At 41.8% G+C, this 19,799-nt stretch overlaps 2 protein-coding genes across 2 annotated transcripts in view; one reads left to right on the top strand and one right to left on the bottom strand.

The window, feature by feature from the left end:
• The window catches only part of LOC129157329 (zinc finger protein 235-like), a 300,301-nt gene that overhangs the window by 107,371 nt on the left and 173,131 nt on the right, over positions 1 to 19,799 (top strand). The gene's annotated exons all lie outside the window — the stretch shown is intronic.
• LOC129157298 (zinc finger protein 84-like) overlaps positions 7,065 to 19,799 on the bottom strand; it is a 67,765-nt gene continuing 55,030 nt past the window's right edge. The window contains exon 7 of the mRNA XM_070542958.1: positions 7,065 to 10,599. Coding sequence (XP_070399059.1) covers positions 10,586 to 10,599 — 14 coding nt within the window. The 3' untranslated portion in view covers positions 7,065 to 10,585. The remainder of the gene's footprint in view (positions 10,600 to 19,799) is intronic.

Here is a 19,799-nt window from a genome sequence, read left to right on the forward strand (position 1 = left end):
AAATGCACGCCGGACACCCACTCATGCTCCCCATACACACCCTATTCACTCTGGTCCCGGTACTGCTGAACATTGGGTACAACCATCACCGGTAACCAGAGTTTGACCCTTTCTGCTGGGGTGCTGATGAGCAGGCTCCCCCGCCCAACGCTGAGCACAGCAATCCACCACCCCAGACCCCAACCAGACGGCCAGATCTCCCTCCTAGCCTCCAGCCCCAGGAAGCCCAGCAACAACAGAGGTGGCTAAGACCCCTAGTCTCCCTCCGCCTGCTCCAATATAGTGTTGTGTAATCATGAGGTGTATTCCATGGCTGTGGTGAGCGGGCAGTGCGGGCATCATCCGGCCTATGCCAGCTAATGCCACCGCACCACTCCACTTACACCCTCAGCCATCAGTGTCTAAGTGCGGTTTAAAATTGGAAGTGGGCACCGGCACTCGGGAGGAGGCTGAAATATCCCCCTGCCAAATGCCGTTGAATGTGCTCACTCCCAAGGCCTTAAGTGTGTGTTTGTGTGGAATGTCGTCAGTGGAAGTGTATAAAGTTAAAGTTAAAGTCCCATTAGTAGTCACACACACTGATGTGTGTGCGAAATTTGTTCTCCGCATTTGACCCATCCCCTGGGGGAGCGGTGAGCTGCAGACACAGCCGCGCTCGGGAACCATTTGGTGGTTTAACCCCCCAATCCAGCCCCTTAATGCTGAGTGTCAAGCAGGGAGGCATTGGGTCCCATTTTTTCAAAGTCTTTGGTACGACCCGACCAGGAATCGAACCCTGATCTCCCAGTCTCAGGGCGGACACTCTACCACTAGGCCACTGAGCTGGTGCAAATAAAATTGGGGGGCAGGTTGCCACAGGAATGCGGAAATGGGGTCCATATTTTCACAAAGCAGACTGATGATTAACCATGGATGGATGGATGGATGGATGGATGGATGGATGGATGGATGGATGGATGGATGGATGGATGGATGGATGGATGGATGGATGGATGGATGGATGGATGGATGGATGGATGGATGGATGGATGGATGGATGGATGGATGGATGGATGGATGGATGGATGGATGGATGGATAGATAGATAGATTTGTGTAGAGATGAGATTTCAAAGTTCTTTTGAGGTAAAGCCACATAAACAGAACACAGATACAAAATGTGCATCCCAACAAATAAGACAACCAACACCCAAATCCCATCTGTCAGCCAGAACTGGCCCACCAGCAATGTTCTTTTTTCTCTTGGAACTCTGGAGGCTCGGGGGAGTTCTTAAAGCTATGGTATTATCCAGACGGTTTGGACGTAACCTTAGGGAAAGCGTTATGTTCTTTTGGGGCCGGCTTCCCTTACTTCCGCTTGTCGTTATGTTGTTGAGGGTGGTTACTGTTTGGTTGAGTCTGCTCCCCCTTTGTTTCTGGTAAGGCCTCATATTTGGATTCTCTGGGTGAATCCCCAGTATTCGCACAGATAAGTTCATGTTAAGGCCGAGTGTTAAAGGGCCATATTAGAACATTTCTGGAATATCTTTTTTGTCTTAACCCCCAGAAACCCAAATTTAGAAAACAACTGCAAAATCTTTTTTTAACCTTTCACATGTTGTTCTAGGAGGCCAGATAAACAGGCCTATTTACACATTTTAACAGCCAACAGTGTTGCAGAACTGAACAATAGGACCTATTAGCAATGTAAATGTGGTTTTAAAAAGAAAAATAAATGTGGAAGGTTTATTTTTGTAGACTTAAATCTGATGTTGTAATATTACAACCGTGGGTCTCTGGGGTTAACAAGTCTTCTTCCATTTTGTGTTGTCGTTTATCTCCCGTAGGGACGCTTTTTGGTTCTCGACCGGAAATGGGTGGCTTGCCAACTCCGGGTCGGGAGAGAGGTCCTACCTCAAGTGGAGGAGTTTAAATATCTTAGGATCTTGTTCACGAGTGAGGGTAGGAGGGATCGGGAGATCGACAGGCGGATTGGTTCAGCATCTGCAGTGATGCGGACGCTGAGACGATCTGTCGTGGTGAAGAGGGAGCTGAGCCAGAAAGCCAGGCTCTCGATTTACCGGTCGATCTACGTCCCAATCCTCACCGGTCATGAGCTTTGGGTAATGACCGAAAGAACGAGATCGCGGATACAAGCGGCCGAAATGAGTTTCCTCCGTAGGGTGGCCGGGCTCAGCCTTAGAGATAGGGTGAGGAGCTCGGACATTTGGGAGGGACTCGGAGTAGAACCGCTGCTCCTCCGGCTCGAAAGGAGTCAGTTGAGGTGGTTTGGGCATCTGGTCAGGATGCCTCCTGGACGCCTCCCTGGGGAGGTGTTTCGGGCATGTCCTGCCGGCAGGAGGCCCCCGGATCGACCCAGGACACGTTGGAGAGTTTACATCTCCAATCTGGTCCAGGAACGCCTTGGGGTCCTGCCGGAGGAGCTGGTGGAGGTGGCCGGGGAGAGGACGGTCTGGAGCTCCCTAGTTGGGATGCTGCCCCCGCGACCCGGACCCGGATAAGCGGAGGAAGACGACGACGAGGGACGCTTTTTGTTGATAAAATGTTTGTTTTGTCAAATATGATTTGGTGTACTGCTCCCTATTTTATTTTATTTTTTTTGCACTCACGTACCTGTGTTAGCCCTCCCAGGATCCCAGACCTGGTTGAGGTTGTAACAGAAGAACTTGTTTTATGCATTGTGTGTAAATAAACTCAAGTTTGGAGGAAGACATTGTCTCAGCCCATTGTTTGATCTAACGTGATCACTCTCCGTACCTAAAATAATAACAGTCGTGGGGCTCTAGGTTCACACTTGTACCAAATTAATATGTAGTCAATTTGCTTTCTTTCGCTGAATTTCTACTTTGTTCTTGATGGTCGCACGTGTAGCATCATGAATGGCCTCATTTTGTGGGGCAAAGTTCACTCTTTCCAGCTGGGTCACAGCTGGGTCGAGCTGTAACTTCCATCCACAGATTAAACCACCAGGAGCCGAATAGTCTACAATAACACCGTCTTCAATCTGACTGTTTATCTGTTTGCTGTTCCATCACGAGATGAAGGACCTTCAACTCTAATCAAATAATTTAATAAACTCTTTTATTATAAGGTTTACTATAATCATCATAAATGATCATCATGGTTCATTATAAATGTATTTTTAACTAATGAAATGACTTATTATTCTTTGGTTAATAATAATTATTATTTATGATAATCAGTAATGTGTGTTCAGTAACCAGAAGGTCTTTTGCACGTGTTTACACCTCATGCAGGACTCACTTCAAGGTAACTGCCTCACATGTCTTCCATAGTCATGCTTCCTGTCTCTGAGAGGGCGTGTTCTGAGGTTTTGTTAAAACCAAAGCTCCACAGCTTAAGTTCAGTTCTTGAACCAAGCTGATACTTCTTCGTGGCAACGAGAGTATCCCAGAGGAGAAGGGTCAGCCGCCTGACTCTTCACTAAGCGTTCTGTCACGCCGATAGAATAGCTCTGAATAAACGCACCTATAACCAGCTGACACTACGAGATTCCTTAAGAATCTGCCCGGATGCAAAGCCACATCTACCTGTGCACCTCACGGCAACTCTAGGACCAGAGAAAGTCGGTACCCTTGGTCATCTGCCGGACCTGAGTACCCCCGAGGCTGACAACATCCTCCAGACCTCCAGATCCACACAGAGGGTCGTCTGAACGGTGAGGTAGAACACAGATTGCGTCCGATGTTGTTCTCTCTAAGAAACCATCAGTTAGCTGCAAAACCAACGTTTCACCCAGAACGCGTTCTCCCTCTGAAAGAAAGCTTCTGAGATTTCATTCACGCATCCAAACCTCATCATTCCACTTAGTTTTCCATCCAGACACAGGGGTTGCTTTAACAACAAGTTTTAATATCAAAACTGTTGTTCAAATTTGTCATTTATAAATTGTTATTCATAAATTGTCTATTTTAAGTTGTCAGATTTGAAATTGTTAGTAATAAATTCTTAAATTTTTTAACCTGACTCTTATTTGAATGAAACACAGAATGGTGTGCATTTTCAGTTATTGAATCAGCAAAGAACCTTATTAAGTCTTCTGTTTAATAAATAAACTTTTGCTATTAATTTAAATATCAAATTAAATATTAATCCATAGATTAAATATAAACCAAGCTCATTGGTGTATGAACTTCTATCGATTATATTAATATCCTAGATGTTTATATATGATAGAAGCTTCATATGTTAACTTGTTTGTCTTTCTCAGAATCTAACAAAGCTGATAGCAACAGTGTTAGTTCTAGTATGTAGATTAACCCTACACACGTGTGAACCATGTGCACAAACACATTCAGTGCAAACACACACGCGCACACATGCAGTTAAATGTCTTAAATTAAATTGTGAGCATTAATCTTATAGTACAAGCAGTAGAGTTGTTATCATCTGTAATATGTTTTAATGGTGGGCTGGTTTGATTAATATGTGTGATAGGCTGGGCGATCAACTGGTTGAGACACCAACCAGTCCTGCCTCTCCATTCTGGACAACATCTGTCCTGTCAGAACCAGATCAGTTCCTGCAGTGAACCCTACTCCCTGGTTTAATGACAGCCTTCGCAGCCTGAAGCGCCAATGCAGAAAAATTGAGCGTTTGTGGAAGAAAACCCATCTCCACGTCCATCTGCGGCACCTAAAGGATCTTCTGACATCCTTTAACTCTGCAGTCAGAGACGCTAGGTTTCCTATTTCTCCAACCTGGTGTCCCAGAGCAAAGGGAACCCCAAGGTGCTATTTAACACCATCAGCAGCATCGTCTCTCCTGCTTCTCCTACAGCCTCCACCCACTCTGTTACAGACTGTGAGAACTTTCTGTATTTCTTTGTGGACAAAGTCAACAAGGTTAGATCTAGCATCTCTCCTTCAGCCTTATCGCCACCTCTCCCAACTCTAACCAGGCCCATCATCCTAGATAGCTTTGCTCCTGTTTCTTTGCCTGAGTTAACCAAACTAGTTAACTCTATGAAGACCTTTGCATGCCCCCTCCACATCTTACCCTCATCTTTGTTTAAAAGTGCTTTTCAGTCCATCGGTCCCAGCGTGCTTTCTATAATTAATGCTTCTCTGGTTTCTGGTCAGGTCCCTGCTTACTTTAAGAACGCTGTAATCCACCCGCTTCTTAAAAAACCGAGTCTCGACCCCTCTCTCCACAGCAGCTTCAGACCCATCTCTAAACTTCAGTTCATCTCCAAGATCTTGGAAAAGGTTGTGGCTAAACAGCTCACAGCTGCTCTTGATGAACATAACATCTATGATAGCTTCCAGTCAGGTTTTCGTAGAGCTCATTCTACTGAAACAGCTCTTCTTAGGGTCTCTAATGACCTTCTGACCCACAGTGATGCAGGGGACTGTTCTGTTCTGGTCCTGCTGGACCTGACTGCAGCCTTTGACACTGTTGACCATCACCTGCTACTGGAGAGGCTGAGAGACTGGGTAGGCCTATCAGGATCTGCTCTGGAGTGGTTCTCCTCTTATCTCTCTGAGCGCTCCTTTTCTGTGGCCGTCTCCAAGTTTAGGTCCTCCACCACCTCTCTTACCCATGGTGTCCCACAAGGTTCTGTGCTGGGGCCTCTGCTTTTCCTCCTCTATCTGCTTCCTCTTCGGCACATCCTGAGCTCCTTCAAAGGAATCTCCTACCATCTTTATGCTGATGACATCCAACTGTACATCTCCTTTAAGCCCCATGAGATGTCTAAGCTGCAGCTGTTACACACCTGCTTAGACTCTATCAAAGCCTGGATGGCTGGGAGCTTTCTTCAGCTGAATGAAGATAAGACTGAGATCCTCATCTGTGCCCCAGACAAGCTGGTTCCCAAAGTCAGAGACTCTCTTGGTCAGCTTGCTTCCCACACCAAACCCTCTGTCAGGAATCTTGGTGTGACCTTTGACCCAGCTGTCACCCTGGATTCTCATGTCAGTTCTCTTGTCCGCTCTTCCTTCTTCCATCTCAGGAACATTACTAAGCTGAGTCCCATTCTGTCTCGCTCTGAACTTGAGACAGTTCTCCACACTTTCATCTCCTCACGCTTAGACTACTGTAACTCTCTTTTCACGTGTCTGAGCAGAACCTCCCTGAACCGTCTACAGGTGGTTCAGAACGCCTGTGCTCGGCTTCTGACCAAGTCCTCCAAATATACCCACATCACCCCGCTTCTCCTCCAGCTTCACTGACTGCCAGTCAACTTCAGGGTTCATTTCAAGATCCTGGTTCTGGTCTATAGGGCCTTACATGGACAAGCACCATCTTACATCGGTGATCTTCTAAGTCCCTACACCCCCAGCAGGTCCCTGAGGTCCAGTGATCAAAGCCTACTGGTTGTGGAGTACCAGGCTAAAGACCAAAGGTGACAGATCATTTGCTGCTGTGGCCCCCAGACTCTGGAACTCTCTCCCCCTGAGCCTGAGATCAGTGGACTCAGTGGTCTCCTTTAAAAAGCAGCTGAAGACTCACTTGTTCAAGCTGGCTTTTGTATGACCTTCACCTCTCTCTCTTTATTTTGCTCTCCCCACCTATTCCACCTTCCTCAGGATCCACTGATTTCCCTCTTTCCTATTCACTCTCTCTCTTTCTTAATATTTTTTCTTTTAAATCGCAATAGCTTATTCTCGCTCATTTTAAATATATTTTTAAACATTTGTGAAGCGCCTCGTGATTTTTATCTTGAGAGGCGCTATAGAAATGATATTTTCTTCTTCTTCTTCTTCTACATACAAACAGTCCAAAGAACTGGGTGTGAGCGTAGCCTCTGTGTGGCCCTCCACATACGGCCCCTTGAACACCCAGATGGTCTGTTACACATACGTTTCTGGTTCTGATCAAGCGGCCAAGCAGTCAACAATATTTACATACAAACAGTCCCAAGTCAATATATACGTCTGTGGTACCAAGAACTGGGTGTGAGTGTAGCCTCATTGTGGTCCCCCACAACATGATGAACACAAGCTTTAAAAACTCTGGACATCTCCTGTGATTTAGATTCATCATATATTTCCCCCAGTTTCAGCTGAGTGTCTCATTTAGTAACAAAACATGATTGTGAACTCTCTCTCAAGTCAAGTTTATTATATAGCCCATTTCATACACAAAACGGTAGCCCAATGTGCTTCACATAGTTAAAACAATCACAAGTGAAATGAAATAGTTAAAATGTCACATCATGTTGTGTAAAATAAAATCAAAGAATATTGACACAGAACATAGCACACAAACATAAAAGCATATTAAGTACAATTATTGGTAGCGCTTTCCTTTACAGTCCTCTAATTACTTAGTACTTACATGGTAATTACTTAGTAAGTTAGTGTATTATTGTTTCTGAGTTCTTAAATTGTTATTACTATGTAACTCAGGTTCAATTCTAGTTTTTATTTTTATTAATCATTCCTCGTAAATACTGCTTTACACAATAACTACACCAGGGTTTCCCTTACATAGGTGTAGCCGTGGCGGCCAGCCAAGGCTGAAATCCCACCGCCACCCCTACAAGATCCCAAGTTTTATGTTTTTTTTCAGCTGTTTCCCGAGGAAGCAGCAGGAACTACTATGTTGTTGCTTGTGATCACAGCCGGCGGGCAGCAAGGAGGAGCAGGCAGGGCAGGGTGAAGTTACAGCATAAAGGTAGCAGTGGATATAATGCTTTTTGGTTTACATGTTTCAATAGCATTAAGATAAACGAGCGCTGACGATCTTGACAGGGTTTCCTCTCCCCACCAGGCTAAGCATCACTTATTCATGTAAAATTTATTTATTTTTTCATGTCTGACTTTAACCGCATCTAATACTGTATTACGGCGTGAGCGCAACAGTGACAACTTAAGATCGATGTGTGAGCAGCCTGAGAGGTCGGGTGTTTCATCTGAACCCTTAAAACCTCCAGCAGGCTACGCTGCACTATTGACGGGTTAGCGCGCGGCGCTAACAACTTAGCGAAGTGACATGTCTCGGAGAAAGCGTAAAAACACGTTGGACGCTTCTTCTGAAGCGGGAAAATAACACCTCTTCAAGCAGAGCACAACGTCGCCTCTACTGAGCTCGATAACATTGACCCAGCACAGCCACTGGGTCGTTGGAGCTGCCCCGTGACTGCCTGATGGAAAACCAGCGGGTTTCATCAGACTCGTAAAGTCTGTTTTTGCTGGGGACCCCCTGTATTTTACCGCGTCCTCCTGCAGTCTTCCCCTATTAACATTTAAAATGATTCTGTAAATTCGTGTATCAATAGAAAAAATCTCTGCCTCTGCCAGCTGCAGTAAATGTAGTCTCCAAATAATAAATAAGAGGTGCATTCATCTGTGGATCTCCTTTGAGCCGCATTAGTGATATTCTCAGCACCAGAACAGTGAAGCAAAGAAACAGATTCCTGAGTTTGTTATAATTTTATTTATTAGGTGAATCTAACCTGTTCTATTTTTCTCTGAAATGAGATCAAATCAGTGCTTCTATGGGTTGTCTCCACTCTGCACTAGAACATTTTACTTTATTTAGAGACGTGCAGAGAAAAAAACCTACAAGATGCAGAAAAAAGGATATATTGTCAGCAATAAACGCAGCAAAACTTAACTTTCATGACCAAAAAAAACCATACAAATTATTCAGTACATCAGGAGAGCAGGAACAAGTCTTATTTCTGATTTTACATTTTTTTACTTCAATTCAAACCATTTAGACTTTTGTGTTTTCATCACATTTAGCTTGTATTTTATTTAAAATATCATCAGCTTTACAGGTTAGCTGTTCCCGTGCGCTTAAAAAGTTATGTTACTAACCTTCTAAAAAAATTACCAAATCATTCACATGAAGTAGATTTGTTATTCATTATCTGAAAGTATCCGATTAGTTTAAAAAACTAAATATGTTTTGTTTAATTAGCTTTTCAGAATGTCACTAGTTTACTTATACTTTTAAAATATACATACTGATGTACTGAAATACAGAGAAATCAACCTGTGAGTACAATGCATGTTAATATAGTAAGTATAGCATGTTAAACATTAGCATATTCACATGGAAAGTATCAATGTAAATAAATCATATGGCAGTTACTCTGCTGTACTTCATTGCGTAAAAGTAGCTCACGGGCCAAAAAAGGTGGGAGACCCCTGCAATAGATCGTTCAGCCCTAGTGGATGCTTAGATGATTGTTTAAAGCTTTCTTTCAGCTAAATCTTCGTCCACAGAGCTCACAAGCAAAAGGCTTCTGTCCTTTATGGACTCTTTTGTGACCGTTTAAACTGATCTTTTGGGTAAATCTTTTCCACCGAACTCACAGGCGAAAAGCCAGGGTGGACTCTCATGTGTGTGTTTAAATTTGTCTTTCGGCTAAATCTTTTTACACAGAGCTCACAAGCAAAAGGCTTCTGTCGAGTGTGGACTCTCATGTGACTGTTTAAAATTCCCTTATCACTAAATCTATTACCACAGAGCTCACAGGCGAAAGGCTTCTGTCCAGTGTGGACTCTCATGTGTTTGTTTAAACTTCCCTTTTCACTAAATCTATTACCACAGAGCTCACAAGGAAAGGGCTTCTCTCCAGTATGGACTCTCATGTGACTGTTTAAAGTTGTCTTTCGGCTAAATCGTTGTCCACAGAGCTCACAGGCATAAGGCTTCTGTCCTGTGTGGACTCTCATGTGACTGTTTAAATTAGTCTTTTGGCTAAATCTTGTTCCACAGAGCTCACAAGGAAAGGGCTTCTCTCCTGTGTGGATGCTCAAGTGTCTATTTAAATGTTTCTTTTGGCTAAATCTCGTTCCACAGAGCTCACAAGGAAAGGGCTTCTCTCCTGTGTGGATGCTCATGTGTCTGTTTAAATGTTTCTTTGTGCTAAATCTCTTTCCACACAGCTCACAAGGAAAGGGCTTCTCTCCTGTGTGGATGCTCATGTGTCTGTTTAAATTAGTCTTTTGGCTAAATCTCGTTCCACAGAGCTCACAAGGAAAGGGCTTATCTCCTGTGTGGACTCTCATGTGAGTGTTCAAATTAGTCTTTTGGCTAAATCTCATTCCGCAGAGCTCACAAGGAAAGGGCTTCTCTCCTGTGTGGATGCTCAAGTGTGTGTTTAAACTTCCCTTTTCACTAAATCTATTACCACAGAGCTCACAGGCGAAAGGCTTCTCTCCAGTGTTGACTCTCATGTGAATGTTTAAAGTTGACTTTAATCTAAATTTCTTTTCACAAAGCTCACAAGGAAAGGGCTTCTCTCCTGTGTGGACGCTCATGTGTTGGTTTAAAGTTGACTTTAAGCTAAATCTCTTTCCACAGAGCTCACAGGCGAAAGGCTTCTCTCCTGTGTGGACGCTCATGTGTGTGGTTAAATTAGTCTTTTGGTGAAACCTTTGTCCGCAGTGCTCACAGGCAAAATGTTTCTGCTTTGTCTGGACTCTCGTGTGTTTGTTTAAATGTGTTTTTTGGCTAAAGGATTGAAACCTGGCAGCATCAGTAGCCTTATTCAAATGGAGATGCTCTCCCTCCATACTAGACCAGAGTTTCTCCTGTTCCTCCTTTTTGTGGAGAAAATCTAGGTGCTGGTGGTTGACACGACTACTCTGTTCTTCTGAAGCTTCTTATTGTTGAAAATCTGTAGGAAACACAGAAACATATCATGTGAATTACAGACAGCTGTAACTGTGTTTTCACACATATAACAGTTGTATTATTTCTTTAAACTGACAGTAGAATGAAATGTATTTACAACTGGAAACTGAACTTTGAGCCTCTATAAATCATATGAGCCTTAACCCTCAGGCTTCACTTTAATTTTCATACAAGAGTCATTAGAGGACAAAAACGTCCACTTGTAAAAGTGGCTATAAAAAATTTATACATTGTTTTTTTTTTTTTTACTTTTTTTTCATAGATCTGTTGAACAACTTCAGCCCTGCTCAAACATAAAAAAAATTCAATCATTTTGAGGGTTTTAACCCCTGAAATGCCAGTTTGAATACTCAAAAGTCATTGATGTAATTTATGAAGGAAAAAAAACAGCACAGAGTTATTTTCTAAAAAAACAGGTAACGAAACCGTTCCTGTGTTTTAAAAAGAAAGACAGCATGGAATTAGCCTTGGATATATCAAGAGACTAGCAAAATATCACATTTTATGCTTTTTTAGTTTTTGTGTAGCAGCAGATTTAAAATTTACCACCCTCTTGTGCCTGTTATGGACAAAAACGTCCCATTGACTTCAATGCAAACCACAGTTTTTGATCCTGCATTATCTGCAGCAAATATTCATGCTTTCTGTGATGTAATGGTTTCATTTTGGACAAAAGTAGTCAAATTTATGATTTTTACTGTTCACCACCAAATTCAGTCATTTCTTCATATGTTGCCCAGGCGAGAAAGTTTACACATTTCTATAGATCTTCTGCTGTTTTTATTGAAGTCAGAAGCTCAGCATGTAAACAAAACACAGTTTCACTCTCCTACTGAACATCAAAGGGTAGAAAACAAAAACAATGTTTATGCACCTGGCTGGAGCTCAGGCACATCCAAACTCTTTGTAGTTCAGTTTGTTATGAAAGGGCAGAAGTGTGAATGCATGCATGTGAAGTGACTCCTTGGAGCTCTTCGGTCATCTCCAAAATGACACGTTTTCCCTGGCCGACCTCTGCAGCCTCACCAGCAGCTTTCCCTGTGTTGACCTGACACTTCCAGGCATAGGAAGTGGCAACATCAGCAGTGACCCAGAGTTTCAATCCGTACTTTGCTGGTTTACTTGGCATATGTTGGTGAAACTTGCACCTGCCTCTGAAAGGGACAAGCTGCTCATCAGCACACACATCTAACCCAGTGTTGAAAAGCATTTGGAGGCGATGGGTCCACATGTCCCAAATCGAGCGGATAGGGGCCAGCTTGTCCTGCCTGAGACGGGAAGGCCTGTTCAGCTCATCATCAAACCGGAGGGTGGAGTTGATCATCTTGAATTTGGTGTGACTCATGGTGGCCAGGAAGATTGCACGTCCACAGTGGTCATCCCAAAGGCTGCAGGTGGATTCCCCTTTGGACTGGTACACACCAGCCAAAATCAGGAGCCCAATGTATGCTCTCACTGCGATGTCATCAATATCCCACCAGTTCTTCACCACACGTCTTCCATTTAGATTTGTCATGTTGACGATGATTTCAGTCATTTCTGGAGTAAATAATAAATCAAAGGAGGATACTAGGGCTGCAACTAACGATTATTTTTCATAATCGATTAATCTGTCGATTATTTTTTTCGATTAATCGGTTTGTTATTGTTTAGCTATTTAACCTATACAAGTGATGAATACATTTCAGTTAAGAAAAAGAAAAACATAAGAGAATTGTGCAGTTGACTGCAATCTATTTTATTGCACATGAACACAGTCAGCAGTGTAAAATGAGCTAAACAGTGCAAAATATCAGTCCAGAATCATTTTTTGGGATGAAAATATAAGAGGTAAATTCCATAAAAAATAATGTAGAATCTAGAATAGAGTTTGTAAGTGGTATGAATTGCTGGGGGGTGAGTGTCTTGTTCCCCATGTAGTTGTCCATCGTTGCTTGTTTCTTTCTGCATAAGAAACACAAATTGACTGAAATAAGTACACATAAAATAAAGCAGCACACACACACTACAACACTAAGTCAATATTATATTATTTGAATTAATTAACAATATAAAGTGATCATATATTTTGATAAAAATTTGTTGTGAGGCGTTTTACAGCGTTAAGACAGTAAAACAGCCTTTTAATAGTAAAAGAATGACTTTTTCTGAATTTCTCCTGTATTTAAAAATTGAAAGCGTTCAACTATGCCGCGTTATTTTCACCTGGACACAGCTCGTCTGTATATTTTTCACCGCGGAGTTGTCCTTTTTTGAATGAGGAACATAGTTATGGGTTTGTGCCGTTTTTCTCTTAACGAGAACATTCTTATAAACAGACGTGCTAAATTTGGCAAGCGCATGATTCACAACACGGAGATTCATGATTGCATCTAGTCAATCAGAAGTAGAACACCGTAGACTGACGTGGCAAAAAAACATGTTTAACATCCACTATAACAAACTCAGCTAAAACACTAAGTCCCAAATTTGATCTGCGTGTAGTGATGGACCACTATATTTAGCTTGTTTATTTTCTGTTACTTACCGGGCTGGCTCCTCCTCTGCTGCATCAGCCCCCACATGTTTTCGTCTTAAATGTTCACTTAGGGACGTCGTGCTTCCGTGCCATGCTAGATGGTTTTTGCATATTTTGCAGGTCACCCGTCTTTTCATGGCATCTAGAGTGAAGTGCTCCCATACTCGTGAGGTTTTTGTCCGGGATTTCTCTTCAGTTTTGTCGCTTCTATTTTTCTTCCGTATTTCTTGTTCCGCCATCTCTCACAGCAAGATGAGCATCAGTAACGTGTTATGCCATGAAAACCGAGGGCACTTATTGGCTCGTTTCTTCTTCTACGGCTCCACTGGTAGATCAGTGGCTCATTACTGCCACACACTGGCGGCAAATTTAAAAGATTGTAACCGATGTCAGATTGTGGTAAAAAATACTTTATGCGCTAAAATGTGATTATTAAACAACTAATCGATGACTAAAAAAAGTTGTTAACTATTTTAATAATCAATTATAATCGATTAAATCGATTAGTTGTTTCAGCTCTAGAGGATACCACATCGTAAATGTGTGTGATGGTGTAACGTGTTGGCCCAGGATTCAAACATCTTGCAGCAGGAACATAGTGGGAAGTTTTGGCGTTAGTAGGAAACCAGACTTGCCCACTTTTAGAAATCCATCCTGGAATCAAAAACTGTGGTTTGCATTAAAGTCAATGGGACTTTGTTGTCCTCTAATGGCTCGAGTGTATAGTCAATTTTAAATCTGTTGCTATGTAAAAACTATAAATGCAAAAAATTCTAAAGTTTAGATATTTCATAACATAATCAAGACTGATTTGTACTAAACACCCCAGGCAAAAAAAATGTCTTTTCTAGAAAATAACTCAGTTTGAGTGTTTTTTTTTCATGAATCGGGGTGATGTGGGTGTGTTTGGAGGACTTGGTCAGAAGCAGAGCACAGGCGTTCTGAACCACCTGTAGACGGTTCAGGGAGGTTCTGCTCAAACACGTGAAAAGAGAGTTACAGTAGTCTAAGCGTGAGGAGATGAAGGTGTGGAGAACAGTCTCAAGTTCAGAGCGGGACAGAATGGGACTCAGCTGTAAGGGAAAAATGAGGTTCTTACATTTTAATTAATGAGCCTTAAGGCGTGGGATTCCATAGGAAATATGAAATCCGCCTCATGGATCGGGGTTGGTTAAACCAGAAGATCGGGTCTTTTTAATGCAGAGATCATGTAACCGTTATGTATTCACTCAGAGACAACAGAATAGAACGAGTCAAGTTTAAAAGTTAAGAAATTTTATTACTAACAATTAAACTAGGCTTATTTAAGAACTAAGTGTATAGTGCGACTAAAAATGGATGAGGCGGTGAATGGATGACGTGTCATGTAAATCAGAACCCGCAAATCCAAAGAAGCGATTAGTTCTGACGGGAACTGAAGATGTTGGTTTGGAATAAGCTGGGGTTCGTTTCAGAACTGCATGAGACACCATTAAGCCACGCCTACCTGCCTGGTGGAAGTCCTCTGTGAGATCAGGAATGCCGAGGTCCACCCGGACCCTCTCTGGACACCGAGCTGGTAGCAGAGCTGCGGTTCCGACCAGACCCGTCTCGAGATACTGCCGGCACACGACTCTTGTCTTGGCGTCTGTTCAGACCCAGCCTGGGTCAGTGGAGCTCTTATTCTGAAAGGAGCTGTTGTCGTTGCTTGTTGTTATAGCGACTGGATTTTCTCAGCTTGTCGTGGTTCTTTCGGTTGAAGAGTTAAAGTTCAGGATTGGCCACTCCGTCACTTTGCTCTGGAACACTTTGAACTGCATTAGAGCTGACGTGGCATCTGTTTTATACCTCGGATGTTTTGGTTTATTGTTGAATGAAAATTACCAAACACCGTCAGAAGCACGCCTCCGTCAGATCTGTAAGATTCTGATTGGATCAGTGAAAAAATGTGTCAAGTCCTTTTAACACTACGTGAAATGAGTCCTGTTGAACCATTTAAAGTTACATTACTTCATTTCTAAGATCATAATAAAATAATTTATATTTTAATTTCACAGGTCGGTCACATCTTGTTATATTGACTAACACTTTGATGGATTAGCTTTATTAAAATAGAGTTCTTTGATTAATCAAAAGGAAAGAATTCATTCTTCTTTCTTCTGTCTTCATGCTGGAATGTAAACAGTTTAGAAACGACTGTATGACCTTCAGGCTGTTTCAGACACACTGACACTGTGTCAAAAGGAAACAGCTGTTAGGGTAGAAATGGCTCCTTCATCACGTTACACAGCTTAGCAATGTTCCTGAGATGGAAGAAGGAAGAGCCAACAAGAGAACTGGCATGAGAATCCAGGGTGAGAGCTGGGTCAAAGGTCACGCCAAGATTCCTGACAGAGGGTTTGGTGTGAGAAGCAAGGTGACCAAGAGAGTCTCTGACTTTGGGAACCAGCTTCTCTGGGGCACAGATGAAGATCTCAGTCTTATCTTCATTCAGCTGTAGAAAGCTCCCACCATCCAGGTTTTAATGGAGTCTAAGCAGGAGAGTAACAGCTGCAGCGTAGACATCTCATGGGGCTTAAAGGAGATGTACAGTTGGATGTCATCCGTGTGAAGACGGTAGGAGACTCCTTTAAATGAGCTCAGCAGGTGCTGTAAAGGAGGCAGATAGAGCAGGGCCGTGCAGAGACCTTTGAAGGGGCGGGTGCTCAAAGTTAAAAAAGGGGCACATATACAGGGTTTTCCTGTATTCAAATTTGCGTGGCGGCCGCCTCCAGCTATTTTTGTGCCGCCCCAGCCTGATTTCACTCTGCCCCCAGCTATATGGATGTTACTGTAACTGCAGTTGCAGCGTTGCACCACTACAGGGCGCTGTACCAGCAGCGGTGCACCGAAAAGCGCTAAAACCGCTGCAGAAAAAGATCAAAATGTGCTTTTCTCGCTAGTTGGTACATACCTATGGTTGGTGCTATTAACGTCCTGATTTCCCCCCAGCTCTTCCATATCGGAGCAGGGCTGTAACTGTCTGTGCGTGTCTGTCTATTTTTAAACGTAGCACGGGTGCAACATCTTTGATTTACTATTTTCCCCAGAACTTTGTTGAACAAAAGTAAGTTACGTGTAAGAAAATGCTTTTTACTGGCGCACAGTGTGGTCATCTGGATGCAGTGGAGGAAAATAAAGGAACCAGCAAAGGCACAAAGGCAGAACCGGTCCAAGCTTTGGGATCAAAAGTGCAGCTACACGCAGATTAGCTAATGCTAAAGCTAACAGGTAGCAGTCTCGCGATCAAGTGGCGCACAGAAAAATATATGATGATGATGATCGTAAAACTATGAAAGACTAAACTCTACAAGCGGATGAAAAGTCCCCACCATCCTGTTTATTCTGCATCCTGCAGCACTACGGATCAGAACCGCTGCAGATACGGGTCACATTACAGCTACAAAGCCATTGTAGTATATAAATCACAAACGCGTCTATCTTTGAACATAATTTGAACTGGATTATTGCTAACCCGTACATAATAGACATGCCACCATTACATTGTTAGCAGCAGAAATTAAATGTTATTACCATTTCCAACACAAGTGCATGTTAATGAAATGCATTATATTTTACTGCATATATTTATGTGTTATTATGACGAAGATGAGTGTTACTAATACAAACCTAAAATGTTACTGAAATGTAGGTCAAATATATAAAAATATTTTAACTATAAATATCAGATGGGAAAAAGGAACTAAACACCAATCTGATGCATATTATTGAGCCTTTCATAATAAGAGTCTGTTATTTCAGCCTGATCATTTTGTTTTATTTCATATTTTTTAGCAGCAAACCAGTTTTGTTTCACTTGAAACGTTGTCAAATGGAATATTCTATTAATCGCCAGAAGCTTAGATTAGAACACTTAACGAAAACATATTTAGCCTTTAAAAAAGTGAGGCAGTTGAATGCACAGAGTACGCATGTGCTGGCGCACGGTCAGGATGGTACCACCTCTGCCTCAGTCTGAGCCAGGAACAACCCTGATATAGAGCAAAGTTTTTAAACAGATTCATGATCCACCAAGTTAAAAAGTTCAGATAATGAGACCCTTGGTTTCAAACAACATAATGTAAACTAGGAAAATATGTCATTAATTAAGGTAACGTTATTTCATAAACAGTTGTCAGGGTTTCCCTTACATAGGCGTAGCCGTGGCGGGCCGCCACGGCTGAAATCCCACCGCCACGCCTACAAGATCCCAAGTTTTATTTATTTATTTTTTTTAGCTGTTTCCCGAGGACGCAGCGGGAACTACTATGTTGTCGCTTGTGATCACAGCCGGCAGGCAGCAAGGAGGAGCAGTCAGGGCAGGGTGAAGTTACAGCATAAAGGTAGCAGTGGATATAATGCTTTTTGGTTTACATGTTTCAATAGCATTAAAGGCACAGTCTGCAACATTTAAATGTAGAATAACTTTAAAAATGTTTGATTTTGACCATCTGACCCACTTTTATTAAACAAAGTAAATAATCTTTAATATTTCAATTTTCTCCTAAGTCCCTCCCCTGCCCTGTAGAGCTCAGCCAATATTTCTGCAAGCCTAACGCGTTGACCAATAGCGCTGCGTTACCACCAGGGGGCAGCTGTCAATCATTGAGCACGAGCAGCAGGTCTCAGCGTGCACAACAGTGTCACGCGCCTCACTCGGCTTACTGCAGAAACATGGAGCAACAAAACCTCAAATTACCGATTCCTCGACTGCCTTCCACATCTCAAAAAACATTTAAAAAGTTTAAAAGCCCTTCTTCAAAAGTGGCTGTAAGACGTTTAAGACAGTCGAGTAGAATTTACATTGGAGATTGTTTTAAACGATGGAGATTTTCGTGATCTACACGGCCTGAAAACGGATGAAGAGTTGGCAAAGTATCTTTTGGACAGGTAAGTTATTTATTGTTTTTCGGATAAATTTACTTATAATCTTTCTTTCACTGAAAGAAGTAATAGAGCAAACAAGCTTTGTATGCTTGGTGTCCTATTGGCTAATGTAGCATTAGCTTGAATGCTAAGTCGACATGAATCGATGCTAGTCGAACTATTTATGCTATATTTGGAAGAAGTTTGAGTAACGAAAGGGGATTTTAGTTTTTTGTTTAAATGGGAGCTAATGATTAGTGTGGCGTTTAACTATAGGCCACATCAGTATATTGTTTTAAGCTCTTATTTATAACTTCCCCGTTAGCGGGGTTCAGTTAGCATCTTGAACGCTGAATTAGATGTTCACACTTTCCTGAGCTGCGTGTTTGATTAAAATGAGTAATCAGCAGCTCATGTAGCACTTGTAGAAGTCTGAGGAGATGATTCAGCAGTTAGAATTAGGTGTGATTGATCAGGAACATATCCAAAACCTTACCTTTCCATTAGCACTGAAAGACATATTGTGCTAACCTGGGTGGGCCACGTGTACAGATAACCGTCTGAGTTTGTGGTCTTACCTACGTGAAAACTCCATATTAAAATAAAAGGAATGATAATCAGCTCGTGCAGAAATCTGTGAAGGCTGGGGAGACTTGCTTAGCTTGTGATCACTAATTTTTGGGCTTTGTTTTTTACAGTCATCAGTCCAAATATGAAGCATCAACATCTACACCATTGAAACACCAACTGTGTATTTCTCCAACACCAGTGCCAGCTCTGTCTAGCATTCATGGAGAATCATCTGAAAGGTAAATAGCTGCGTAAAAACCTCTACCAGGAATATTATAATTTTGCCTCTGTTTGTTTTAAGTTAGTGGTGGATTATTTTGAAAAAATTCTAGAAATGGGATAATGAATGACTATAAAAAATGTATAGAAATAAATAGTAAAACTACATTTCATATAGCGCCTCTCAAGATAAAACTCTTGAGGCACTTCACAACAACAAAATTAAACATATTTAAAAAAAATTATATTTTTATTTCAAAGTTTATGAGAAAAAAAATAACACAATTGTGTTTTTAAAATGTAAAGAGAGAGACAGGAAATTATTTGTAAAGAAGGAATTCAGTGGATACAGAGAAATGCGTAATAAGTAGAGTGAGAAAAATAAGGAGAGGGTGATGATGACGGCCAATAGACGAGCTCTATTACCTTCAAAATGACAAAATATGTATTGATTCTAATAATATTCTTGTGCTTGTATTTTATTTTCATAGGGATGATAATTTGGAGGAGGGGATGGAACAAGGTGAAACTAAAAAGAAGGATCTTCACAAATGTAAGTACAAGGTTGTATCTGTATACGGCTGTCACATTTGTTAGGAAAAGTAAACAATAATTACTTTTTTAGGTTATCTTGTGTGGGAATTGAAGAAAACATTGACGATGAAGAGTTCAACAATATTCAAAACTCTGTGTAAGTATTCAGATGTTAATAAAATGTGTCTAATTTTCCATACTAAAAACTTTATATTGTGTATATTCAGGATAGAGTCATCAGATGACACATGGTCACCAAACAGAGAACCAGAAGTTGATTTGTCTTCAGAGGAGGACAAAACCATCGAGATGGACAGCGGTACTGATGACAACGGTGATGAGGACTACACACCTTATACACACATAAGGTAATTCTTTTCGTTTAACATTCTATAAAACTGCAATAGCGCATAGATAATACAGGACCGGAGCAGCATTACAAAAAACATTACAACTTG

Source organism: Nothobranchius furzeri, chromosome 12 (genome assembly GCF_043380555.1).
Source record: "Nothobranchius furzeri strain GRZ-AD chromosome 12, NfurGRZ-RIMD1, whole genome shotgun sequence".
Taxonomy (NCBI): domain Eukaryota; kingdom Metazoa; phylum Chordata; class Actinopteri; order Cyprinodontiformes; family Nothobranchiidae; genus Nothobranchius; species Nothobranchius furzeri.